The sequence below is a fragment of the Vollenhovia emeryi genome, unplaced genomic scaffold, assembly GCF_000949405.1.
Source record: "Vollenhovia emeryi isolate VEMERY1.0 unplaced genomic scaffold, V.emery_V1.0 DF939167.1, whole genome shotgun sequence".
In the NCBI taxonomy this organism is placed as follows: domain Eukaryota; kingdom Metazoa; phylum Arthropoda; class Insecta; order Hymenoptera; family Formicidae; genus Vollenhovia; species Vollenhovia emeryi.
In genome coordinates, this window is record NW_011967199.1 from 443,406 (window position 1) to 467,175 (window position 23,770).

Genomic DNA, 23,770 nt, shown 5'->3' on the forward strand with positions numbered 1-23,770 from the left:
TTAATAAAAAATTGGTTGACAGTGTATTAAAAAACGACTATATATTTTTGCATATCTCTTCGCGCGCGCTATAAAGCTTTTTGATTTATATTCATTTATGATCTTCTTCGCACATTAAGGTTTTCTACATGCTAAAAAACCTGACGTTGACAAACTGTTAAAATATACACGATCTTCGCGTTGACAGCTATTCTCGCAACGTGAAGTGAGCCAAGCGAGGAAACTAATCAGCATCGCGGAGACACGTCAACAATTAAATCTCTTACACACCTTTTTCGCAAGGGAAATCTGTTCGACAAACTGTTTCGCGCTATCTAAACGGACAGAATTTTCTCTTAAAATTTGCCCCGAAAATCGTGTAATTGTGGGACAACATGGCATTTTGAACAACTTTATGAGAGTTTTTTGAAATTTTACCATAGAATTTACTAGTAAAATGTATAAACATACCAACAATGTATGGTAAAATTTCACAAAACTCTCATAAGATTCTTCGAAATACCGTGTTGTCCCACGGTTACAATACTTTCAGGATTTTAAATTTTAAACGAAAATTCTCTCCGTGTACCTTCTGCCTTCGCAATCCTTCGGAAACTCATCGAATCGCAGTCTCTCCAGCTAAAATTTTTCCACGACTCGCGAAATATCACGCAAAATACAGATTATGCAACACGAATATTTAATATTGTTTTTTCTTTCAGGTGATCGATCGTGAAACGCGATATCACGCTGCTTCGTTATGTTAATTTTCATTATGCAAATCGCGACTTCCGACAAATTATTAATTATAAATTCCGCCTTTCCGTCGGTCGCATTTACGTCTGACAAGAGATACTTTATGTCCGCCTGGAAATTCCATTTTTATACAAATTTGACACAGTCTCATTTTTTTAAACGTCGCTACCGGACGACGACGGCGCCGAAACATGGACGCCGGGATATCGGGAGAGACATAATGACACTTAGAAAAAAGCGGGCCCGACGCTTGTTACGCCGTGTTACGACGAGGGCGTTTCGATTATAGAAAAAAATGGAAATTGCAGGCTCCCGTAACTATAAAGCCCGTTGCCGGGGCGAAGCTGCGCGGCCTATTACAAAATTACGTTCACGGGGATCGCGCGAAACGAGTTTCTAAAATTAGAAAATTTATGACCGACGGTCCTTTCGGTTCCGATGGTATGCCATTCGCGATCGCTTTTTTAGCATTTCGGCCAACCACTCGGCCCCGTTCTTACATCGACTGGCTTTGGCAACTCCAATTATACGCGTCGCGACATTTTTCTCTCTCGAGTAACATAAATTGCAAGATTTATGTACCTATATATGCGCGTTATTAAGCGGGCGATTAGGCAGCGACACGCATGACGGTCAGGCGAGCGGTGCGATCTTTTCGTCTGTCGATCCAAAACTTTTCTAAGCTCCACGTTTGAATAGTCGTTAGCTTCAAAAGTTAAGAGTCCAAAGTAATTATTTCATTTTTATCAATATCATGTCGGTTCAATCTGATATCTGCGTCCAACACGCATCTCTCGATACTTTTACCTGTGTTTAACAATTAACAATGCAACTTCAATTGACTTTGCACTCTTCAACCAAAGAGTGCAATCATTTTTTTACTAATATCTTACTAACGTAACGATATTGGCCAAACGAACGATGTGAGATTGTTCACAATTGTGTGAACAGATTACTTGAAATGGATCCAAATCTGGGACCGAAACGTCGTTTTTTTTTAAAATAAACCATTAACCAGTGTGGGTCGTTTTAAAAAACTATCATTGGTTTTAATCTACTGGCGATATTAAATCTATTTGTGAGTAATAATTTAAATATAAATGCAAACGCGGGTAATAAAACAAAGTACATAATAAATTTGTGTTGCAGATTAGGTCTAAGTCATCTACATATATTAATGAGCGCGGTCTTGGGAATTCGGTAAGTACGTGACAATCCTTAAAAGATAAGTAACCGTCATTTTATTGCCTTCGGGACCGGAAATGATAAACTTTCGGAAATTGCCCACGCCATATTTTTATATTCTTCGTTGAAAATATGTGGAAAGGCCTCAAAATGGATATCGCTAAATGGATTTTTACCAAGAAAAGTTTAAAGCCGTGTGATGTAAAAATCTTTTACAATTGTAAATTAATTTGCCATAAGGCGAATCTTGCTTCACGTGGAAAGTGGGAAACCCGTGTGGAACCGTTTTCTATCTCTTAAGGATATGTCATCTCAACATGCTATAAAATTATATTTAAATCAAACGCGCGACCTGTTTTCGAAATGCTATCTTTTATAATGTTACATCATTCGCGTTTTTTCACATGTCCCTATACGCCGTGTGAGTCATTCAAAAGGCTCACGTTGAACTTGTCATTTAGAACATTTCAAATTCTCAATATACAGAAAAACATAATAAAAATATTTTCTAATATTGCATACACGGAGAGGATCTTCTCTTCAAATTTACCCTGAAAATCGTGTAATCGTGGGACAACGTGGCATTTTAAAGAACTGTATGAGAGTTTTTTGAAATTTTACGATACATTTTACTAGTAGAATGTGTAGTAAAGTTTCAAAGAAACTCCCACAAAATTGTTCGAAATGCCGTGTTGTCCCACGATTGCATGATTTTCAGGACAAATTAAAAAAAAATCTCTCCGTGTACAGTACACAATTTTTATCTGCAAATTTATGTATATTCAGCTACGTAGAAAAAAATAACAAGAAAATATTCAAACAGTACGTATTCAGTTCGAACGTTTTATGCCCCTCATCTTTTCCATCGGTAAAAATTGGCGAAAAAATGTCGTATTTGAAACGATTTACATTTTCACCGAAGAATAAATAGAACGTGCAGGGGTGGTTTTCGGGGGCTCATGCGAGGCGACCTCCGTACGCGCGCGAGCGAGCGTCTTCGTTTCCGCGATTACTTTTCATGCGCACCGAAAGATGCCTTGCGTCACGGTAGTCTGAAAAACTAGCGACGCAACGATGCGCGTTCTCCAAAAATTCGTAGCCGGCACGTCATGTCGCGCCACGGCGTCTCCCCGTCGTTTCCTTTGTCACGTAGCGGCGTTTCTTTGTGTTCGCCGGCGAGCGGGACAGCGGTCGGGTCTCTCCCCTCGCGGGGCGATATCGCGACTGAAATTCGTCCTGGAATGTTGACCCCGGAGGTGGAGCGCAGCGCGAGCGACTGGCGCTGAGGAGACGCCGGCGTCAGTCTGCTTTCCGACGGGTCCGATGTCCCCTGTCGCTTCGTACGTCTCCCTCTCCCCCGTACACGATCGCCTAATTCCTCGTTTCCTTACGCAGCGAAGTAACTCGACCGTTTTCGTTTACGTGCATTTTCGAATACGCGCTTTCGTTCGCGCGAAACTACACGGGGACAGAATTTTCTCTTCAAATTTATCCTGAAAGTCATGTGAGCGTGGGACGACATGGCATTTCGGAGAATTTTGTGGCAGTTCTTCGAAATTTTACTGTACATTTCACTAGTATTTATTTTCCCCACACAGAATAAAATATCTAATAAATATCCAATGGATATCTAAATATCCATATGATGTCCACTACGGATATCTAATAGATATCTAATAGATGTATAAAATGTTTTCCGCATAACTAGCGGAGATATCTGATGGATATGCACAGGATTGGGAAAGTTACTTTATAAAAGTAACTAGTTGCAGTTACAAGTTACCAATTCTGAAAAGTAACCTTAGGTAAAGGTTAGGTAACCTATAACCTATAATTTATTCGAGTGAATAGACTTCTTGTTAAGCTCCTAAACTTAATTTCAATGATACCACGCTGTTCTTTCACTTAATCTGAATAGTGGGACACTGTCGGTCTGTACACAAAAGCCACATAATTTGTATATTAGGCAAATGTTTTCATGAGCTGACAGTTCTAGGAGCAAAAGGTGCCAAAAGTGCAGAATCAATGTCCAATTCTTCAAAATGCCATCTTGTTCCACGATCGCATGATTTTCGGGGTAAATTTTAAGAAAAAATTCTCCCCGTGTAGAGACGGCGCGAACTATTCGAATAAGAATCGAGGTCGTAAAGTTCAATTCGACTCGAATTTAAATTACGATGACTCTGGGGTTCAATCGTGAATCTTTTCCTCTGGTGTAAACTCGTGAGAAGTGAACAACTGTATTGACAAATATTTAAATTTTCAATCAAATTGTTCACCTTTCGCGAGTTCGCACTAGATTCACGATCGAGCGCCTGAACTGAAAAGGCCCAATTTAGATGATTCGAATACTCCGTGTGTATTGTCAATCTTATAGATTCGCTCGGACTTGGATGAAATTTAGTCGAGTCGACTCGATTCGGATTCGAAAAAGTAAATTCACATCGATTCGACTCGGCGTGAAAAACCGCGCATCTCTAACGAAGGGGCGTTTTACGTAGTAAAACAATTGAACCCGATCTCTCGATCTTCAAATCCGGACGTGGCTCGCGGGGTGATTCACATATTTGCGTAACGCCGTAAAAGTTTCGATTCGAATTCGAGCGCAGAGAAATAGAATAGAATCTTCATTAAACGCTCCGGGGTCCCGAGTCCCCTAAAGCGTTAGACGAGCTACGCGGAAAAGGTAATTACGAGGGAGAATGGGCTTTTGTACGACGAAGAATTTGAATGTGGAAAAATGTAAAACGAAAACCTGGAATATAGGAAAATGTGCGGAACACAAGAACAAAGATAAGCAATAGGAAGCTGTTGCAGATCGCAACTGGTTAATTACACGAGAAAGAGAGAGATAGAGGGAAAGAGAGGGGAGCCTCGCTCGCGGGGGACGCCGGACTCGCCGGAGCCGAGGCCCGAGAGTCCGTCAGCGCCGCTAGTCGGCGACCGTAGCGCTACCGCTGGAGCGGCCATGTTTGACGGTCTCTCTTTCGCTCTTGTGTGTTTAGTGGGCTACGGTCGGTGTATCGGCGCGCCGCCGTCGGGACGTCGGGACGGTCGGGACGGCCGGCGAAGCGGCGAGACACGAAGAGGGGGGAGGACCGGGCGAGGGGTGGGGGCGACGACGGCCGGTGGCGGCGGCGGCGGCAGGCGGCGGAGATCGGCGCGCGCGCGCTCGTGACGGAGCACCTCGTGCGCGCCAGTCGCGTTGCCGAGCTTGGCCGATTCGGAGCCCGGAGCTAGTCGCGCGGTGTACGCCGCGCGGTCGGTCGTCGTGTGCAACAGTTCGTCGACTGCGACGCTGGTATTTGGTCGCGCGAGATAGAACGGGCAAGCGCGGGGCAACAAGAGCGAGACGAAGGAGGAAGCGGTCGGACTCGTTGGCGAACGCGAGGAGGGACACCGGCGGGCGCGAAGAGACACCGACGTCGCTCCGGTCGTCGTAGAAGCGCCGTTTTCTCCGTGGCGCCGCGTACGTACGACCTCTCTCGCCCTCCGCTCGTGTGCGCGCCGGTCTCTCCCACTCCCCTCCCCACGCGGCGGCGCGTCTCTCCCTCCCCCCGCCGCGCGCTCGATCGCGCTCGCTCTCTCGCGCACCTCGGCCGCGAGAGTACCGCCCCTGCGCGCGAGTGTCGCTCGCGCTCCGTTCCGCGCGCGGGGCAGCGATTTCAAGAATGTGACAGTGCGCGTCCTCGCGGTCGGACGGTTGGACGGACGAGCTCTCTCGCGCGGGCAACTGGCAGGCGGCGGCGATGATTTTGAACGACGGCGCGCGGTAAAGCGTAAAGAGACAGGAGCAGCGGACGAAGGGAGAGAAGGACGGACGATGCGAGCGGAAAATGTCACTCGGTGATACGCGCGCACGGATGACGGGGAGTGATCGACGGAGCGACGGTTGCGAGTCTGAGGTTGTACGAGTGTCGCCGCGGCGGCGGTGGTGGTGGTGGTGGTGGTGCCCGTCGTCGCCGACGTCGTCATCGTCGGTACGCGGTGCCGCCGGCCGGGTGGTGGTGGTGCCGGCACTGGCGACGGCACGAGCGCCGGATCGCCGGGAACGTTATCGCGCTTCTCAGCCGCGAGCATCAGCAGCGACGGCTGCGTCGCCGCGCGGACAGCTGGCGAGAGTCGCGGCTGTCTCCTCCTGAAGGGGAATCTACGCGACGCGACGTCGCCGGTGTGTATACGCCGCGCGCGCGCGCGCTAAGTGTGTGCGTGTGTGTCTCTCTCTGTGTGTGTGTTCCGCGTGTGTGTGCGCGCGCGCGCCGGGTCGCGAGGTTAAGGCACCGCGTCGCCCTCGATACGCGCCGGCCGAGGAAAGTAAAGGCCGCGCGCGCGGGTGTCGCGCTCTCACCCTCTCTCGTTCAACCCCCACCCGAGAGCTCGTGGCTCTTCTTTCTCCTCGCGCGGCCACCCGTACATGTGTGCGACGGATAAGAAGCGCGCGACGAGTCTATCAGTAGCAGCGCGCCCGTCCGTCGGCGGTGACCTCGGCGTGTGCGTGCGTGCACGCGCGCGCGCGACCGTCCGAGCCGCGTGGTGCGCGCGTAACCGTAGGCCGGCGTCCGCGATGCCGGCAGTGGCCCGCGCACACGGTCGTCGTGCAGGTTGCCCGCGAGGTGTCCGTCGTCGACGATAAGAGCACGTGAGGGGAAGGGACCGCGATAAAGCCGAGAGAGAGAGAGAGAGAGAGGAGGACGCAGAGTTAATGAGAGTTCAAGGTCAGCCGGTAGCGCTGTTGGACCGGAGAGCTCATCCGCAGGAGAAGGTGGACCGTTCCTCCTCGCCGTCGCGAGTCGGAAATATCACCGGCAGAGAGAAACGGGAGAGAGCGGGAGCGAGAGGAGGGAAGGAGAGCGAAACGGAGCTCCGCGCGGTGGACTGTCACACTATTTCGGGACCGTGATCCAAAGTGCGCGCGAGATACGCGCGCGGGCATAAATAAATATACGCGCGAGCGCGGGCGTCGCGACTGTGCTCCTCTCCGCGTGCGCGAGGGAGAGAGAGAGAGGAGGTCCGTGATTTTTCGCGCCCGCCGAGAGAGAGGTGTTTTCCGTTGACAGTGCATATTTGATGCTCGTTGAAGAGAGGAGAAGAACGAGGAGAGGAAAAAGAGAGGAGAGGAAGAACAAGAAGAAGAAGAAGAGAAGAGAGGGAGGAAGGAGACCTCGCGGAGGAGGGTGCCCGAAGAGGGAGGCCGTTCGGCCGCGTGTGCGCGTCCGCGTGTGCGTGCGTGCGCGCGTGAGGGCCAGCCCTCCCCGCCCCCCGCCCGTCTCGGGTCTCCTTTTGTTTTCCTACGGCGGCTACGTTGAAAAGGACTGGCCACCAAATGCGCGTACCGCAAATCCTGTTTCATGTTGATGTTCTGGAGCAAACGGACGGTGCTCATTAGACGTCTGCTAGGCAAGGCCAAGGTCCGTGGGGAGCATGAAACCGAGTGTGAAGCTCAAGAGGATTCATCGTCACGTACGTTTCATCGCACGAGCAGCGGCAGCAACGCCACCGGCTACGACAACAACAACGCGGGCGGTAACGACCACCGGGCGACGACGACGGCGACGACGACAACAACAGCAGCAACGACGGCGACGGCGACGACGGGCCGAGAAGTGAGCAGGGTAGCGGCGGGAGGTAGTGGTGGTGGCGGCGGCGGCAGTACGGTGGGCTACGGAGGGCGCAGCGCCGCGTCCAGCAGGCTGCATCAGGGCTGCTGCTGCGGCGGCGGCGGCGACGCCAGCCAGGATGACGACGAGCAGCAGGACCCCGGTCGGCTGCTGAGGTGCAAGGAGCTCCTCAAGACGCTCAAGGAGAACCAACTGGAGATGCTGCTCAACGCGGTCGAGAGCTACGGCGCCGACCTGGGCTCGTGCGTTCTCGTGCCGCGCCAGCAACGCCCGGCCGAGGACTATCCTTACGATCAGCAGCAGCACCACGCCGGCCGGCCGCATCGTCATCACAATCGTCACTTTAATCAGCGCCGCTATCGTCAGTATCACCACCGCTCCAGCAGGCACCACCGCTCGTCCTCGGTCGAGGACGACCAGGAGAGCTGCTGCTCCGCGTCGGAGGACTCCTCGTCCGCGTCGCCGATGAGATCGGCGAGGAACGGCGGCGGCGGAGGCGACGGCGTCGTCGCGCCGGTGAGAGGCTCGCCGTGCGACCCGCACCTGCTCTGCTGCCAGATCTGGCGGTGGCCGGATCTCGAGCACTCCACGGAGCTCAAGAGACTACCTATGTGTCATTCCGCTAAAGATCCCGTATACATATGCTGCAACCCTTACCACTGGAGCCGGCTCAGCAGACACGGTAAGTGAAACATCCCTGGGCTAACGTTACATTTCTCGACGAATGTTTTAAGCGTGCACGATTGGCCGCTGAATAGAACATTTCTAGATACTCGACAATATTTTCAGGGTCGGGGAGTAACTCGTTACTTGTAACGAAGTTACAGTTACTTTCTTTTTGGCAACTCTAACTTAACTTCGTTATGATTAAGCAGTTGATCGACCATGACTGGCGATGTGTTGTTAACACAGAAAATTTATTGCGTAAAATATTACCTCAGCCAGGGTTTGAACCTGGACCTTCCTTCACTCTAGGCGGGCGTTACTTTTTTTTTTAACTCTAACTTCGTTACTTTCTCTCCATCTGTAACTGTAATTTAACTCAGTTACATTTCTTCGATAACTAGTAACTAATTTGATAGTTACATTAATAGCTACTTTAGATCTTTTTAAACCTCCACAGATCGCATTAGGTCTTGCACGAGGGGGAAACCGCGGAGGACATTGTTGTGTACAGATTTGCGGCATTACTGGGCATTATTAGGCATTTTTTTGGGCATCAGTTTGGGCATTAGGCCTTGCTGAGGCATTATAAAGATAAAAGGAGATAAAACAAGATAATAAGATAAAGTAACGCCCACTGGGCATTGGTGTACAAGATTTTGGTCAGCGGTTTCCCCCTCGGTCTTGCATTTGCACATAAACGCTTTGATCGACACTTTATCATTCAAACGCAGATTTGATATTTTTATTTTCACTGCAAGAAAGTAACTGCAAAGTAACGATTCGTTACTTTTTTTTTAGTAACTGTAACTGTAACTAGTTACATTTTAGCGAAAAAACTGTAACTGTAACTAGATACTTTTATAAAGTAACTTTTCCAACCCTGAATACTTTACTATCCCGCGGAGCCAATCGACACGCTTAGGCCCGGTTTTTCCATTTCCTGATTAACTGTTATCCAGAGGTTAGTCCTCGCTCTCCAGCTTTTTCTATATTATTATCTAAGAAGAGACAGATAAACGATTAACCTCTGGTTAACGTTTAACCAGCGAGTGAAAAACCAGCCTCACTCCCTCTCTCGCCCGCGGTTTTGTTATTCATTGGGTAAACCGAACGGACCGACCAGAATTTCCGAAAGTACGACTTACGTAACTGATTCACACCAAAGTATCTCGTCGTCGATACTCATCGGCGATTTAGCGTTCGCTTTTGCGTTAAATAACAAGTAGCTCAAAACAACTGTTTATGAGATGATTAGATTCGATATGGAGAAAGGTATTGTGTTAAAATGGAAATGAAAATAATGTTTAAAGAGCGAGAATCGGGTTGGGAAGTTACTTTATAAAAGTATCTAGTTACAGTTGCAGTTACTCAAAAAGTGACGATTCGTTACTTTGCTGCAGTTGCTTTCTTGCAATGAAAATAAAAATATCAAACCCGCGTTTGAACTGGACAGTGTCGATAAAGGCGTTTATGCAAGGCCTAGTGCGATCTGTGGAAGTTTGAAAAATACATAAAGTAGCTATTAATGTAACTACCAAATTAGTTACTAGTTATCGAAAAAATGTAACTGAGTTAAGTTACAGTTGCAGATGGAGAGAAAGCGACGAAGTTAAGTTGGAGTTACCAAAAAAAAAAGTAACTGTAACTTCGTTACAAGTAACGAGTTACTTCCCAATTCTGCACGTGCCTAGCCGTCGCCGCCGGTGTCTGAACGACGGAATAATTTTATGTCGTAACGTACAGCTGGCCACATTATAACGTTAGGCCGCGAGCCGTGCACCAATCGTCACCTGCTCGGACCTGCTCGGTGCTAATGAGCTTAGAGGCTCGGGCCAATGTAAAACAGAATTTATTAACGGTAGCCGATGTCTACCTGCTTACATTCGAGATGTGGACAAATATAGGCAACGCGCCGGAGAGGAAGAGCCGAGAGATGCCGACGATTTTCCGCCGGCGTGAAAGCCGAGCGTGAGAACGACAGATAGAGACGCGCCTGTTACTTCGGTTAACGGGGAAAAATTTCGCCGTTACCGTTACAATTTCGCAGGATATGATTTTATCTTATTTTATCTTAATAACGCCGCAGCGTGGCCTAATGCCCGAGTTAATGCCGCAAATCTGTACACCACAATGCACTCAGCGGTTTACCCCTCGGAGGATGATCTTAGGTTGTCGAAGCACATTCCTTCAAACTCGCCTTTCCTTTCAAACGCCAAAAGTGTTGGCAGGTAGACATTCAAATCCGATAATGGGTCTCGACCTTTTTCCCCTCTTCTCGAGCTCTTTTGTCGCATAGAATTCACGTGAATCACTCGCGAGGTCGGGCGAAGGCGGTCGAGTCCGAAAAGGATTTTTGTCTTACGTTTACCCGCTGCAGTCTCTCCGTCGCGTCCGAGTTTAATCAATGTCGTCACCTACCTTCGTATCTGCCAAGAGTTTTCTGTGAGATACAAGGGAGCGAGACGGGACGCGTTTAAAAGGAATTCATTCATCAATGCGCGTGGCGCACGGTGGGAAAGCGAGAATCAATAGTGAGTCATCGGTAAACTGTACGAGCTCGCGCGTATTCGCGTGGAAACTTTGCGAAGGAAACGTCGCAAAAAACAAAAAAAAAAGAAATGCGAACAATTAACTTGAAGAAAACATTCCCGCGAGGTTTCCCAAATTATCTACGATTTTCGTTAGCTCTGGTCGCGCTTCGAAATAGACAACGACATCCGCGCTTTACAAATTTAACTTTGCCGCCGGCCTTTGAAGCCGCTACAAAGGTACCCTTTCAAGAAACAGTGTCCTCGTGTGTAATAACTGTGCCGACGTGACGCCACGTCCTCACTGTTTACGCCGTGTACTCGTGGTATTCGTCACGTTTAAAGAAAGCGCCGAATTAACGGGCCCCGCGACCGTCCCCTCCCTTCCTCACCGGGTCCGTCGACCGCGTCGTTCGGCGACGTGACTACGACCGCAAAAAAGCGTCGCGTCCTATAAAGCGAGAGGGAACGAGAGAGAGAGAGAGAGAGAGAGAGAGAGAGAGAGAGAGAGAGAGACGAAGCGAACGAGCAGGCGCCAGCAAAATGCGCCTTTACGTAACCTCGGCGATCGTTTAACCCGTCGCCGCCGCCGCCGCCGCAGCCAAGCGAATTCGATCGTGCGAACCGCGGCGACACGGTGTTTCAATACCGTGGCTACGCGTGCCGCGATATAAAATTTTCAAAATTAAAAAAAACTGTTAATACTTAGATATTTACGGTGGTCTCTGCAGGGAGCGGATAGCACGGGTGTCGAGGGGTAAACCGCCGAGGGCATTGCGGTGTACATATTTGTGGCATGACGAGGCATTTTTGGGACATTAGTTTGGGCATTCGGCCTTGCTGGGACGTTGCAAAGATAAAATAAGATAAAATGACACGAGATAGATAAGTAAGAGTAAGGCCCCCAGCATTGGTACGCGGGGAGAGAACTTTCTTTTAAAATTTACCCTGAAAATCGTGGGACAACGTGGCACTTTGAAGAATTTTGCGAGAGTTTCTTGAAACGCTACCATACATTTTACTAGTAAAATTTGTACTAAGTATAATTACTAGTAAATGTACGGTAACGTTTCAAGAAACTCGTAAAATCCTTCGAAATGCCACGTGGTCCCGTGATTACATGGTTTTCAGGATAAGTTTTGAGAGACAATCCTCTCCGTGTAGGCATTGCCGAACATCATTTTGGTCAGCGGTTTATCTCTGGATGGTCTCTTTCGTTTTCGCTAAATAATGCATTATGATTTTTAAAAAATGTCAACGCATTGATATGTCACGTTGTCAGATCTCACGAAGCTCCCAAGCGTTCGTCAGAAATGTACATCATATTTTTTGACTTGGTAACAAATTTTGCTTGCAGAGGTCGATGACCTCGTGTATTCGTTAACGCATTTGAATCCTTGACGTTTATTATGTTATTCGTTTTTTATCGAGATCTCCCTTTTCCGTGAAATAATGTTAACCCTCAAAGTGCTTCTGCGAATGATCGTAATCCCTTTGTTAAAAAGTATAATTTTTACATTTTTTTCTTTTTTTTATTTCACTGGCGACCAGGTCTGAAACATCGCGTACCGATTGATAAAACTGAAGCAAGTACAACATACTCAAATTTCAATTGTTTTACTACCTCTGGTCCGTTTATGCAGGAGTCACCTTAAGGCATATAAATTTATATCAAAAATTTGCGGCTCTAAAGGATATACTTTCAACTAGTTTCAGCGACAACTTACAAAAATGTACTCGAATAATCGCCGGAAGGATTAAGTCCGATGATCGTTGAAGCTCCGAGCGGCGGCGGAGGGGGAGGAGGGTTATACAATGTCGGAAGTTACGTCCAGTACCACGAAATCGTGTTTTTTAGTTTAATTTTAACTCGCGCTTCTTGGACACACCGGTGCGTTGTGCACTCGCACTCGGGCATCAGGCGCGGCAACGCCCATGGCCCCAGATTATAAATAGAAAACTTTATATAATAAATATTCTACAACAACAGGTTTAGCCCGTATGAGATTAACGAGCGCCGGACGGCGACGGGAAACGCGCCTCCGGGCGTGTATTTAATATTTCCCGAATAGGAGATTCACGTGGCGCGAGCCACGTTAATTGAGCCGATGAACGAATGCCGGCTAATTTACACTGCATTTTCGTCATTAGCCAAGTTTAGATTATTTCTTCGGGCTCGCGCGAGTGTTCGGGTTCATTTTCGCGTTCGTTCATTCACGCGCCATTCATATATCGCGAGTTACGCTCGATGGAATAAAAGGTATAAGGCTAATATTACATTTGCCGTACGACAAATGTTTCCAGCGTGTCGAGTGGCTGCAGGATAGAAAAGTTCTCGAGGATCTAGGAAATTTTCTAGCTTGTAGGCAATCAACACGCTTAAAACATTTGTCATGCGACAAACGTAATACCAGCCTAAGGGTACTATTGCATTCGCACGACAAATTTTTCAAGCGTGTTGATTGACTACAAGCTAGAAAATTTATAGATTTTCGACTTTCCTATCCTGCAGCCACTCGACACGATTGAAAAATTTGTCGTACGACAAATGTAATAATAGCTTTAGCCTAATATAACATTTGTCTTACGATAAATGCAAAGGCCTGTGTCCAACCTGGACCGAGTTCTAGCATCGTGGACACGGGCCTTAATACCAGCCTTACGGAACACCCCGACAACACGTGAGAGTACAAATTACAAACGGTAAAACTGTGGGAGCCGTTGAAAGCCGGCCGGACTAAGAATAAATAAATAACGAACAAAGATGCCGGCTAATTAACTCGTCCGCTCGCTTCTCGACCGCGGATTATGGGAATTTCTCTCATCCGCACGGCGGCCGCGATAAATCGAGCTCGAGAGTGCACGCGAGTGCTCCGTTAAAAATCTCGCCTGCGAACACGCCGTCCATTGGACGTTTCCTCGGCCGACTTACAAAATCGGTGCGGGCGAGTTCGCTAATTGTTGGACAGATCAAGGACGATATTCCGCGCGGGAGAAAAGTCCTGTTTTTCCCACGTGTGAGCGCGCGACGCGCTCGTAGAGCTTATTCTACAATGGACACAAAACGCAAGACGCCCCGAGGCGAAATTTTGGCCCTATGTTGAACCTTTAATTCTATTGTATAGTAGAACCTGAGACAGTAAAAGAGGTCAAACTGCAAGTGCAAAATTGACTCCCACTTTAAAACCGATAGTGTCGGAAATTTCTACTTTTGCCAATTAAAGTAGGTTCTTTTAAGTAGGAGCTAAGGTAAATTTTTAGAATCAAAGATTCAAGGGTGGAGTAAAAATATAATGTCATCAAAGTAGGTTATTGCTGGTCTATGTAGGCGTATAGATCAGTAGGTGTAAATTATGACAGTACCAAAATTTCGACTTGGGTACGGCTTGGGTCTACTGAGTCGAAATTTTGGCCCTGTGTTGAACCTTTAATTCTATTACATAGTAGGACCTAAGACAGTAAAAGAGATCGAACTGCAAGTACAAAATTTACTCCTGCTTTCAAACTGATAGTGTCGGAAATTTCTGCTTTTGCCAATTTAGCATTAAAGTAGATCCTTTTAAGTAGGGGCTAAAGTAAATTTCTAAAATTAAAGATTCAAGGGAGTAGTAAAAAATATGTCATCAAAGTAGATTATTGCCGGTCTTTGTAGGCATAATCCTTTAAACTGTCAAAATAGTATCAAAATTTCGACTCGGGGCTAAGCCACAGCGCAAGAAATCGACCAATCACGGTCGGATATGAGAAGAAGAATGCTCGACCGTCATTGGCCGATTTCTTGCATTTTGCGTCCATTGTAGAATAAGCTTGGCGCGGCCTCACCGGCGCCGCGCCGGTGGCCTAATCGTGACGACGTCGATTCGTTACAGTCGACCGCGCCGCGAGCACGTTTTATCGATAATACCGAGCGTTTATTGCTGGGAAATCGTATTGAATAGGCGCGACCGATCCGCCGGGCGACACCTCCGCGGAAAAGATCGCGATAGGGTTGCGAGATAAAATCGCGCGCGCGCGGTCCGTGTTTCGTAATTAACGGCGCGCGCGACGCCGGGGAAAATAAGCGGATCCTTCGAATTCCACGCTGAGGTTTCCACGGCTAATAATAGCGCCCGCGGCCGCGCGGCATACGCGCGCATTTGGGGAAAGAGAGGCGGGAGAAAGCGAGCGGGAGAGGCGCGGCGGGTAACGACGAAATAGTTGGCGTCAGCTCCGGAAAGACATCGGGTTCACGGCGTTAACTCGAGGAGGGCGAGGAGGGAGAGCGCGAAAAGAAAGGCTCGCGTAAGGATGCTCGAGTTGGGAGAGCAGAGCCGAGTCGAACGTAGGTAGGGCCCGTGTTGCGCGACGAAGAAAGAACGGGAGAGCCGGCACTTACCAATGGCCACACAATCAAAGTTATGGCCAGAAGGAAATGAATCTAAAAATAAAACGTATATTGGGCGAGTCAGTCGCGCGGCTGGCGGAAAGACGGTGACGCGAGAGTGGGAAGGGTTGGTCGACCGGCAAGGCGACGGCGGCGGCGGCGGCGGCGAGAGAGAAGCGGAGAGAGAAAGAGAGCGCGAGCAGACGCGACGCGACGGATGGACGGACGAGCCGACGAGGACGGAGCGAGGCGAGTTTAGCGGGCGGGAATGCGAGAGAGGCGACGGGGGAAGAGCGGATGGCAGACTGAGGACGGGGCGCCGTCGAGCATGTGCGGTTAGGAAGGGCATCGAAGGGGCGAGGCGCGGCGCGGCGCGGCGCGGCGCGGCGGAACCGTCGGCGGGATCGCGCGGAGGGGGCACGAGGTGGGACGCGACGGCCGCGACAGCCGCGAAGAGAGAGGGGACCGCAGCCCGGCGCCGCTGCGTGTCATTGCTGGCGCCAGCTAATTGTCGAGGCCAGCCGGCATTAGCCGAGGAGCTGACCGAACTGAGTCGAACTCCACGAAAGCAGGCAGACAGGCAGGCAGGCAGGAAAGCAAGCAGGCGAGCGAGCAGGCAAACGGCGGCTATCCGAAGCTCCGACCCGGCTCGACGCGGGTCGCGTTGCATGCGCGGTCGACTTCGCCGGTCGGAGGCTCGCGTCGACATCGACCGACCGACCGATTTTCGCCCGATTCGCCTCGGCCGTGTTCTGCGAGAAAAATCCCGGCGACAAATGGATCTCCAACGTTAACCCCGTTCCATCTTTAAGTCCTCCCGCTAACGCCGCGGAAACAAGATTGCAGGATTTCGTCTTCGGACATTTTACTCTCGATCCAGCAACGGTTGCAACTCGATTTTTAACGCATTCGACAAAAGGGATATTGCCACCTCACGTACACTTTCTGGGCCAAATAGTATAAATACGCCTGCCTGCCGCGCTTCGACCTTCGATCGTCGAAATTTTTGAGATCGCCGCCGGAATCGGGGACAGCGAGGGCGTCGGGAATCTTGGCCGGTGCCGATGTTTATTATATTCTCGATCTCTGGGACGCGCGCGCCCGCGCGCGTCGTTGCTTTCGGCGGATCGGGAATAGGTTTCCTAGGAATTTCAGCACTCCCTCGCACTGCGCATCGCGGAGAATTCCGCAGGCACTTACGGCCCGTTGTTCAAAACAAAGACTGACCACGCACTGAAATGATGTTCGGCGCGGGGAGGAGGGAGGGGGGGGGGGAGGGAGCTCCCCACGTGTTGGCATTCGGCGAGGATTATCGCTTCCACGCCGTGACATAAATCACAATTCCGCGATGTGTGAAAATTCGACGGCGCGTCTCCCGAGCGGCGGACGATGCGGCACGAATACAAGTGGTTTCCTTATTTGTATTGTAAAAGAAAATAATAATCCCGGTACCCTTCGAGGAATAACGCGCCTACGTGTGCGAGAGGTGGGTTCTTCTTGTGCTTCTCTTTCTTTTCTTTCTTTCTTTACAGCTTTACACATTTATTTTAGTGCGCCGCGTGACGCATGCGTTATTTAGCCCGCGCGTCGCTCGAAATAACGCGCGTATTCAATATGCAATGACGCGTGCACGGCGAGCGGCGATCGCGCCGGAGGCGCTCTCGCCTATTTTTCCCGTCGGCTCAATTTACGCGCAACCTCGCTGGCTCGCAGCAAACGGACACCGGACGCGACCATTGTCAAGCGCGATCGTCGATAGCGCACGTTAATTTCGCGTCGGATCGCGGCGCGACGCCGGCGTTTTATCGCGCGTAAATCGCTCCCGCGGTGGCGCCTTGTTTTCGTAACGCCGCGACGCAAACTCGCCGTCTTTATCTGCTTTTTTTTCCCGTTCGGCGGCCGTTCGTTCACACATTGCCGCGGCGGCCGGTTAATAATTCACGCCGGCGAATCGATTATCATCGGCCAGTCGGCGACAGCAACGACGGCGGCGGCGGCGGCGGCGGCGGTGGCGGTGGCGGTGGCGGCGGCTGCGTGTCGTCGTTACGCAAATCGTCGCGGCGCAGGTTTTTATCACCGCTCCGCGATCCGGCGCGGCAATGCGCGCGACTTTCTCCGCCGCCCCTTCCTCTCCCTCGCCTCGATATTCATTCATGCCCGAAAACGCGGGGAGGCACCGACCCGCACGTGTATCCCGAGTCGAAATTTTGGCCCTATGTAGAACCTTCAATTCTATTGTATAGTAGGACCTGAGACTTTACTGTACGAGTAAAAGAGGTCAAACTGCAAGTACAAAATTGACTCCTACTGGAAAACCGATAGTGTCGGAAATTTCTACTCTTGCCAATTAAAGTAGGTCCTTTTAAGTAGGAGCTGAAGTAAATTTTTAGAATCAAAGATTCAAGGGTGGAGTAAGAAAATGTAATGTCATCAAAGTAGGTTATTGCTGGTCTATGCAGGTGTATAGATCAGCTAAGTATAGGTGTAAATTTTGGCCCTATGTTGAACCTTTAATTCTATTGTATAGTAGGACCTAGGGACAATAAAAGAGGTCGAACTGCAAGTACAAACTTTACTCCTATTTTCAAACTAATAGTGTCGGAAATTTCCACTCCTGCCAATTAAAGTAGGTTCTTTTAAGTAGGGGCTAAGGTAAATTTTTAGAATAGAAAAGAAAGATTCAAGGGTGGAGTAAAGAAATGTGATGTCATTAAAGTAGGTTAATGCTGGTCTATGTAGGTGTATAAATCAGCTGAGTAGGTGAACATTATCCTGGACAGTACCAAAATTTCGACTCGGGTATATCTTTTTCTTCGCGCGATTCATCGGGCATTTTTTTTCTTTATCCGAACAAAGGGAGAGTGTATCGAGAAGTATTTTCACCTGTACGCGCGGACGATCGGTCCAATAAATGCGAACAAAGTTTATTCCTCGCGGCCGACAATCGTATAAACAGGCCTAGAAATAGGCGCGTCTCGGTTGGAAGGAGACGCTCGGCGGCGCGGGTTACGTAACCGCCACGGGAGCGCCGCGCGTTTATTATAAGTGCCTTAATTAGGGGCTGAAATATCGCCGTTTAAATCGCGCTCCCATCTTGTTATTCAAATCGTGCCAACTCTGGCCCGAAGTTTGAAGTGCGTCGATGAGTGACACGCCGCGCCGGCTTTATTAAAGCTCGGCGGCGACGCGGCGGCCGGCCGGCCGACTCTGGAGAGGGATCGAGCCGAGTACGATCGAGAGGGAAAGAGAACGATAAAGAGAGAAACGAGCCGCGAGGAGGATTCGCGTGTAGGCGCGACGGGCGGCCATTACACGTCGACGCCGCGGCGCGCTTATTATCTAGGAATTTCGGCGCTTGTCCGTCGTTAGATGACGAGTATACGCGCCTTTTTTAGAAAGATGAAACGGATGTTGTTGAAAACACGCCGATCCAAGATGCAGTATCATGTCCGATTGCGATCTGCGATTTCGATCGCCGATTACGTAACGTCATTGTTGCTGTATCTCGTGAATTTTTATATCGCGCAGAATCGATAAGAACTCGATCCTTTTATCAAATTACGACACGCTACGGAGTTTAAAGTCGCACGGAAGAGGAAAGAGGCGCTTATTCTTTCCATTGATCATTCGATGCTTGCATCTTCGTAGGTTTCTGCGTACTTAAATCCGTGTAAAACCGAGGGGGAAACCGCTGAGGTGTTCAGACTTGCGGCATTACTGGGCATTGCTAGGCATTTTTTGAGCATTAGCTTGGGCATTAGGCCTTGCTGGAGCAATTTTATAAAGATAAAATAAGATAACAAGATAAAGTAATGCCCACTGGGCATTAGTGGGCATCGGTGTACAAGATTTTGGTCAGCGGTTTTCCCCTCGTGTAAAACTGAAGTTTTTTTTTCGGACATTTATTCAACGGTATAATATAATTCCAAATCGTTTATCGACTTGGAATTATGTCCGAAAGAAATCGGCGCGCTGAACAAATCTGGCAAAAGAAACGGTGTGTGAATTCACAATTAAATGAAAAATTACAAGTAAAGGCTATCCTGCCTTAGACTCGCGTTGGCCGGTCTCATTTGTTGTCTATATCGTTTTCGCGTGTAGCGTGAATTGCTGAAATTACACGAAAGTTATCTTAAATTGTAAAAATTACTTGGGCAACAACGTAGTGTCCACGTAAATCTAATTGTTTGGCAAACTTGTCGCGGCAATGATTCCTCGAGAGGACGCAGTTACCTGTGCGCACGTACCCACTCGCGTGGTCTCGGCCGCGGGCTGCGAGCGACGGAGGCGGCGTCGTCTCGTTTCTCTTAGACATCGGGGGTTACCTTGACGTTCGAGATATTCGCGCCGCGGTTTGTCCTCTATTACTTTCAGGGCGATACGTAAAAGGACGAAAAATGGCATACCGGTTTCGCTAGCGCGGCTCCGCGCCAATAATAGAGCCTGCCACTTTTGGCCTGCACTTCTCTAACAGGCGCCCGTCGTTTGTCGCGATATTTCGCGTCGCCGTCGCCGTCCATGTCATTAACTCGATTTAATCGAAAGCCTTGAGTCAGTTTCTCAATGCCCCGGCGACCGATGCGGATGTGCCGAGATGCTGCGACTCCGGCCGAAACGAACAAAGACGTCTCATTTGATGCGCTCTTTTATTTAACATTCATTTTACTGTTATTTAAGTGACGCTCAATTAGCCGCCGAATATAATTACGAAAATAGCAAACCGTTGTTAGAAATGTATACTACAAGCAAAAGTATCAAACTAAATTATTTACACCGCAAGTAGAGGAAAGTCCCCTATTATGAGACAGTTTCTGTTAAAAATTAATAGCGAGGGGAAAACCGCCGATGGCGTTGTGGTGTACAGACTTGCGGCATTACTGGGCATTACTAGGCATTTTTGGGCATTAAGCCTTGCTGGAGCAATTTCATAAAGATAAAATAAGATAAAGTAATGCCCACTGGGCATTCGTGGGCATCCGTGTACGTACATTTTGAACGATTAATAGGCATCGTCAGTTGATTCCACCATGAACTTACTGCTCCTTGGAGCGAAATCTGTTTAGTGAAAAATGCGTTGTTAGATCGCGTAATCGTAGCGAAGAAAGATTTGCGATTGAACTCGGGGTGTTGAATACCTTCTGTCGCATAATACAGAACTTTCCTCTATTCAAATGAGAAACATTTAATTTTTTCCTGTTTTAATTTTATTGATTGTGATACGTAACGATTATGATTTTATATTTCAGAGTCGCCACCACCCCCGTATTGCCTTATCGCCGACAGACTGAGACCCGAAGGTGAGTGTTTCGTCTTTCACGCCGTAATCAAGAATGCCCGCCAGCAAATGCGTAGCAAACGCATGTATCATGTGTGCGTGCACGCGCGCGCGCGCGCGTACGTTGTCTTCGCGCGTCTATACCGGCGATAACTCATGTTTATTGCTTGCAAACGTTTACCGTACAAGCAGCGAGGTTCGTCTTTCCTAACGCGTGTGTCGTGTCTCACGACCTAGCCCAAAGCAACGTTGGAGATAATCCGGGACGAAGTGCGAGTGGCAGCGTTCCCATCTTTCGTAGTACCGCGCCGGTTAATATACGAGCGTTCGAGATTGCGCGGACAATACGGCAACGAACGTCTGAACATATTAGGGGTCTATTGACGCCTGCCCCTATGTTTAACCCCTTCTCGAATTGTCCTGTGACACGTTTACTTGGTCCCTTTTCCATTTGAAACGAAAGCACTTTCTAACGTAATCGCGATGTAATTAGCGCGTTGTTGATAAATTCTTGCCGTCCCAATAATTGAAAAAATGTCACGCTGCTACGCGGAGAGAATTTTCTGGTAAAATTTATTCTGAAAATCATGCAAACGTGACATTTTAAAGAACTGTACGAGAGTTTCTTGAAATCTTACCATACATTCTACTAATAATAATACTAACAATTATACTTGTTAGTATACGTTTTACTGGCGGATTGCATGGTAAAATTTCAAGAAACTCTCATATACAGTTGTTCGAAATGCCACGTTGTCCCACGATTACGTGATTTTCTGGATAAATTTTAAGAAAAGATTCTCTCCGCACCCTCAGAAAGGATTTCTGTTACCGAGACAAAACATATTCTTGGCGCATTTATATTTCTCACAGCCTCATTTAGTATAAAAATAAAACAATACCACACTGAAAAAAATTTCTGGTTGAATATGGACGAATCAGATAATTCCTTTAGGATTTAGGAATTCTGGTAAATCCTAAAGGAATTATCTGATTCGTCCATATTCAACCAGAAATTTTTTTCAGTGCAGAATAAAATCAATAACTATTATTCTCCTCTATCGAGTTAAAAAGATTGACTTACTATATTGAGGCAAATTTTATTCTGTATTTTAGATTTTTCCATTTAAGATTAAAATATTCCTTTCTCTATAATAAATACGATTGGCTCTATGGTACATCGATCCTATTTTATGATACATTGGATCCGGAAATTTTTTCTGTGGGTGCATGTAATATATTATTCCTAACACTTATATTCGGTAAAAATAAACTAGACAAGCGAAAAAAGTTTCGAGCGCGGGCCTGGATAGCTGGCAATCGGTAGGAAGAGCAATCACCTGGAAGGTCTCGGGCGCAAAACCTGGTCCTAGCCCGTTATTTCTTTCGCCAAAAAATTAGTAAGCGGCGCGTCTTGCACTTAGCGCCTATATCTGCCCGAGAATACGCCCCTTATTATTATCGCGAAGGAGATGAATAAAATCGCAATGATATCGATACGTTTTTCCTCGTGCACTCGGGAACTCGAAAATCCACCGGGGGGGGGGGGGGATCTGTGCGATGACAAATACACGGCATTCCGGTCGCACGACGCAGAGGTTCTCACACTTTTCACGGCTACGCGCAACCGCGGATTCCTGAAATGATAAATCGATCGTTCCGTCGCGAATAAAATGGACGATTTTATTAGACGGAGTTGAGCAAGAACAGACGCAGCGTTCGTGGAGGTTGGTTTACGATAGCATTCTAGTCACACGCATCGAGGGTTCTCAACCAGGCGCGGAGTAACGTTACGTCGCGGATATAGGGCCAGTCAGTTGTGCGGAATTTCGCAAGAGACGCACGTATATAACGCTCATACATAGCACGTGTACTTTTTACATTCGTAACATATATTGTTACGAATAGATAAGATGTAGGGAGTCAAACAAGCTTAGCTAAATGAGAGATCGAAATAATATGCGCTTACACTCGCGGTTCTTTATGATCACAACTACGCGCTGTAAACCGATCTTGTTGATCGCAATGCGCCGATAGATTTCACGATATCGCCGTTTCAGCGGTTGATCAATGTATCCGCTAGCCGATACTGGTCCACGCCAGGTGGAGGCTGAGCGGTCTCGCTCGCACGCATCGACGAAGGTACGAGACGTCGATATTAGCGTTTAGTGGGAAAGCACTTTTAATTGCGAGGCCGCGATCTATTTTTTCATTATTTTTATAACCGTCTTGTACATAGAACAATTGGGACGCGATCAAAGAGAGAGAGAGAGAGAGAGAGAGAGATAGTTACGTCGTTGCTTTTCGGGACTATACTCTGATAAGTCTCGGAATAAGTTGAAACGTACGGAATATCGCGTTACGCATAATTGCGAAGTCGCGATCTATTTTTTTTTCATCATTTTTAACAGTTTCGTACACACAAAACAATTTGGACGCGATCAAAGTTACGTCGTTGCTTCTACACTCCGATATGTCTCGGAACAAGTTGAAACGTACGGAATATCGCGTTACGTATAAAGTGTCGCGCATGGTGGAATCAAAGAGCCGACGGATATAATCCGATAGATAGGATCGCTCGGTGAGTCGCGGAAAAACCCTGGGTACGATACTTTCTGCCGGCCGCGTCTTCTTCTCGCTCCCTGCATGCGCGTCACCGCGCTCCTCGTCCATGGTTTCGACTACCGTCTCCCGTGCGCTTCTCTCGTCTCTCCTTCCGCGGCCGAACCTAAACTGGTTCTCTCGGAGGATCGATGCGAACGCGCGGAATCGACCGCGCGGTCATCGATAGATTCGCCTTTCGTTTCGCCGAGAAATCTCCTCGCGCGGGAGATCGCGCGATTACGCGAATACGACGGACGTGTCGCGTCCTCTCGCATCAGCATTCTCTCGAAAGCCAAGCGCGTCAGGCGTGCAATCGCGGGTACAGAACAATGGTATCGCCGAGATCGTCGCGACTGCTATGTCGTAATCTAAGATATCGACGTATGGCGCATTTATACTTTCTTTTTGTTAAAAATAGTCGCGAACGAATATCTCCGATATGACGAAATAATAGCGCCTGCAGTTAGAAGAGAACTGCGTGCTCGCGATGTTAGGTGTTTATAGATTATATGTTGGACGCGCTTACATAGCACAGAGAGAGAGAAAGAGAGGGGAAGGGGGAGAGAAATACCGCTGGGCACTTGGTGTGTATATCGCCTGAGGTCAATATCTCCTGTCGATAGAGAGAGGACCATGTGTCGTACCGTGCGTATTGCGAGCAGCGAGCATTTATACAGGGTGAGTCTTTCCATATCCGACAAAATTTTTTAGAAGGTAGAACGGATCGAGATGAATGGAAAAGTCCTGTACCATTTTGCAATTTTCGCAATAGTTAACGAGTAATTAATTATTAAAA

The 23,770-nt window shown here is 48.3% G+C and overlaps 1 protein-coding gene across 2 annotated transcripts in view; it reads left to right on the forward strand.

The window, feature by feature from the left end:
- Positions 1–7,536: 7,536 nt before the first annotated feature.
- The window catches only part of LOC105564226 (mothers against decapentaplegic homolog 6), a 60,916-nt gene continuing 44,682 nt past the window's right edge, over positions 7,537–23,770 (forward strand). The window contains exons 1-2 of one of the 2 annotated variants that reach the window (XM_012016457.1): positions 7,537–8,220; positions 20,342–20,392. In XM_012016457.1, the coding sequence (XP_011871847.1) occupies positions 7,737–8,220; positions 20,342–20,392 (535 nt within the window). In that variant the 5' untranslated portion in view covers positions 7,537–7,736. The remainder of the gene's footprint in view (positions 8,221–20,341; positions 20,393–23,770) is intronic. The other variant, XM_012016456.1, reaches the window with a different exon arrangement.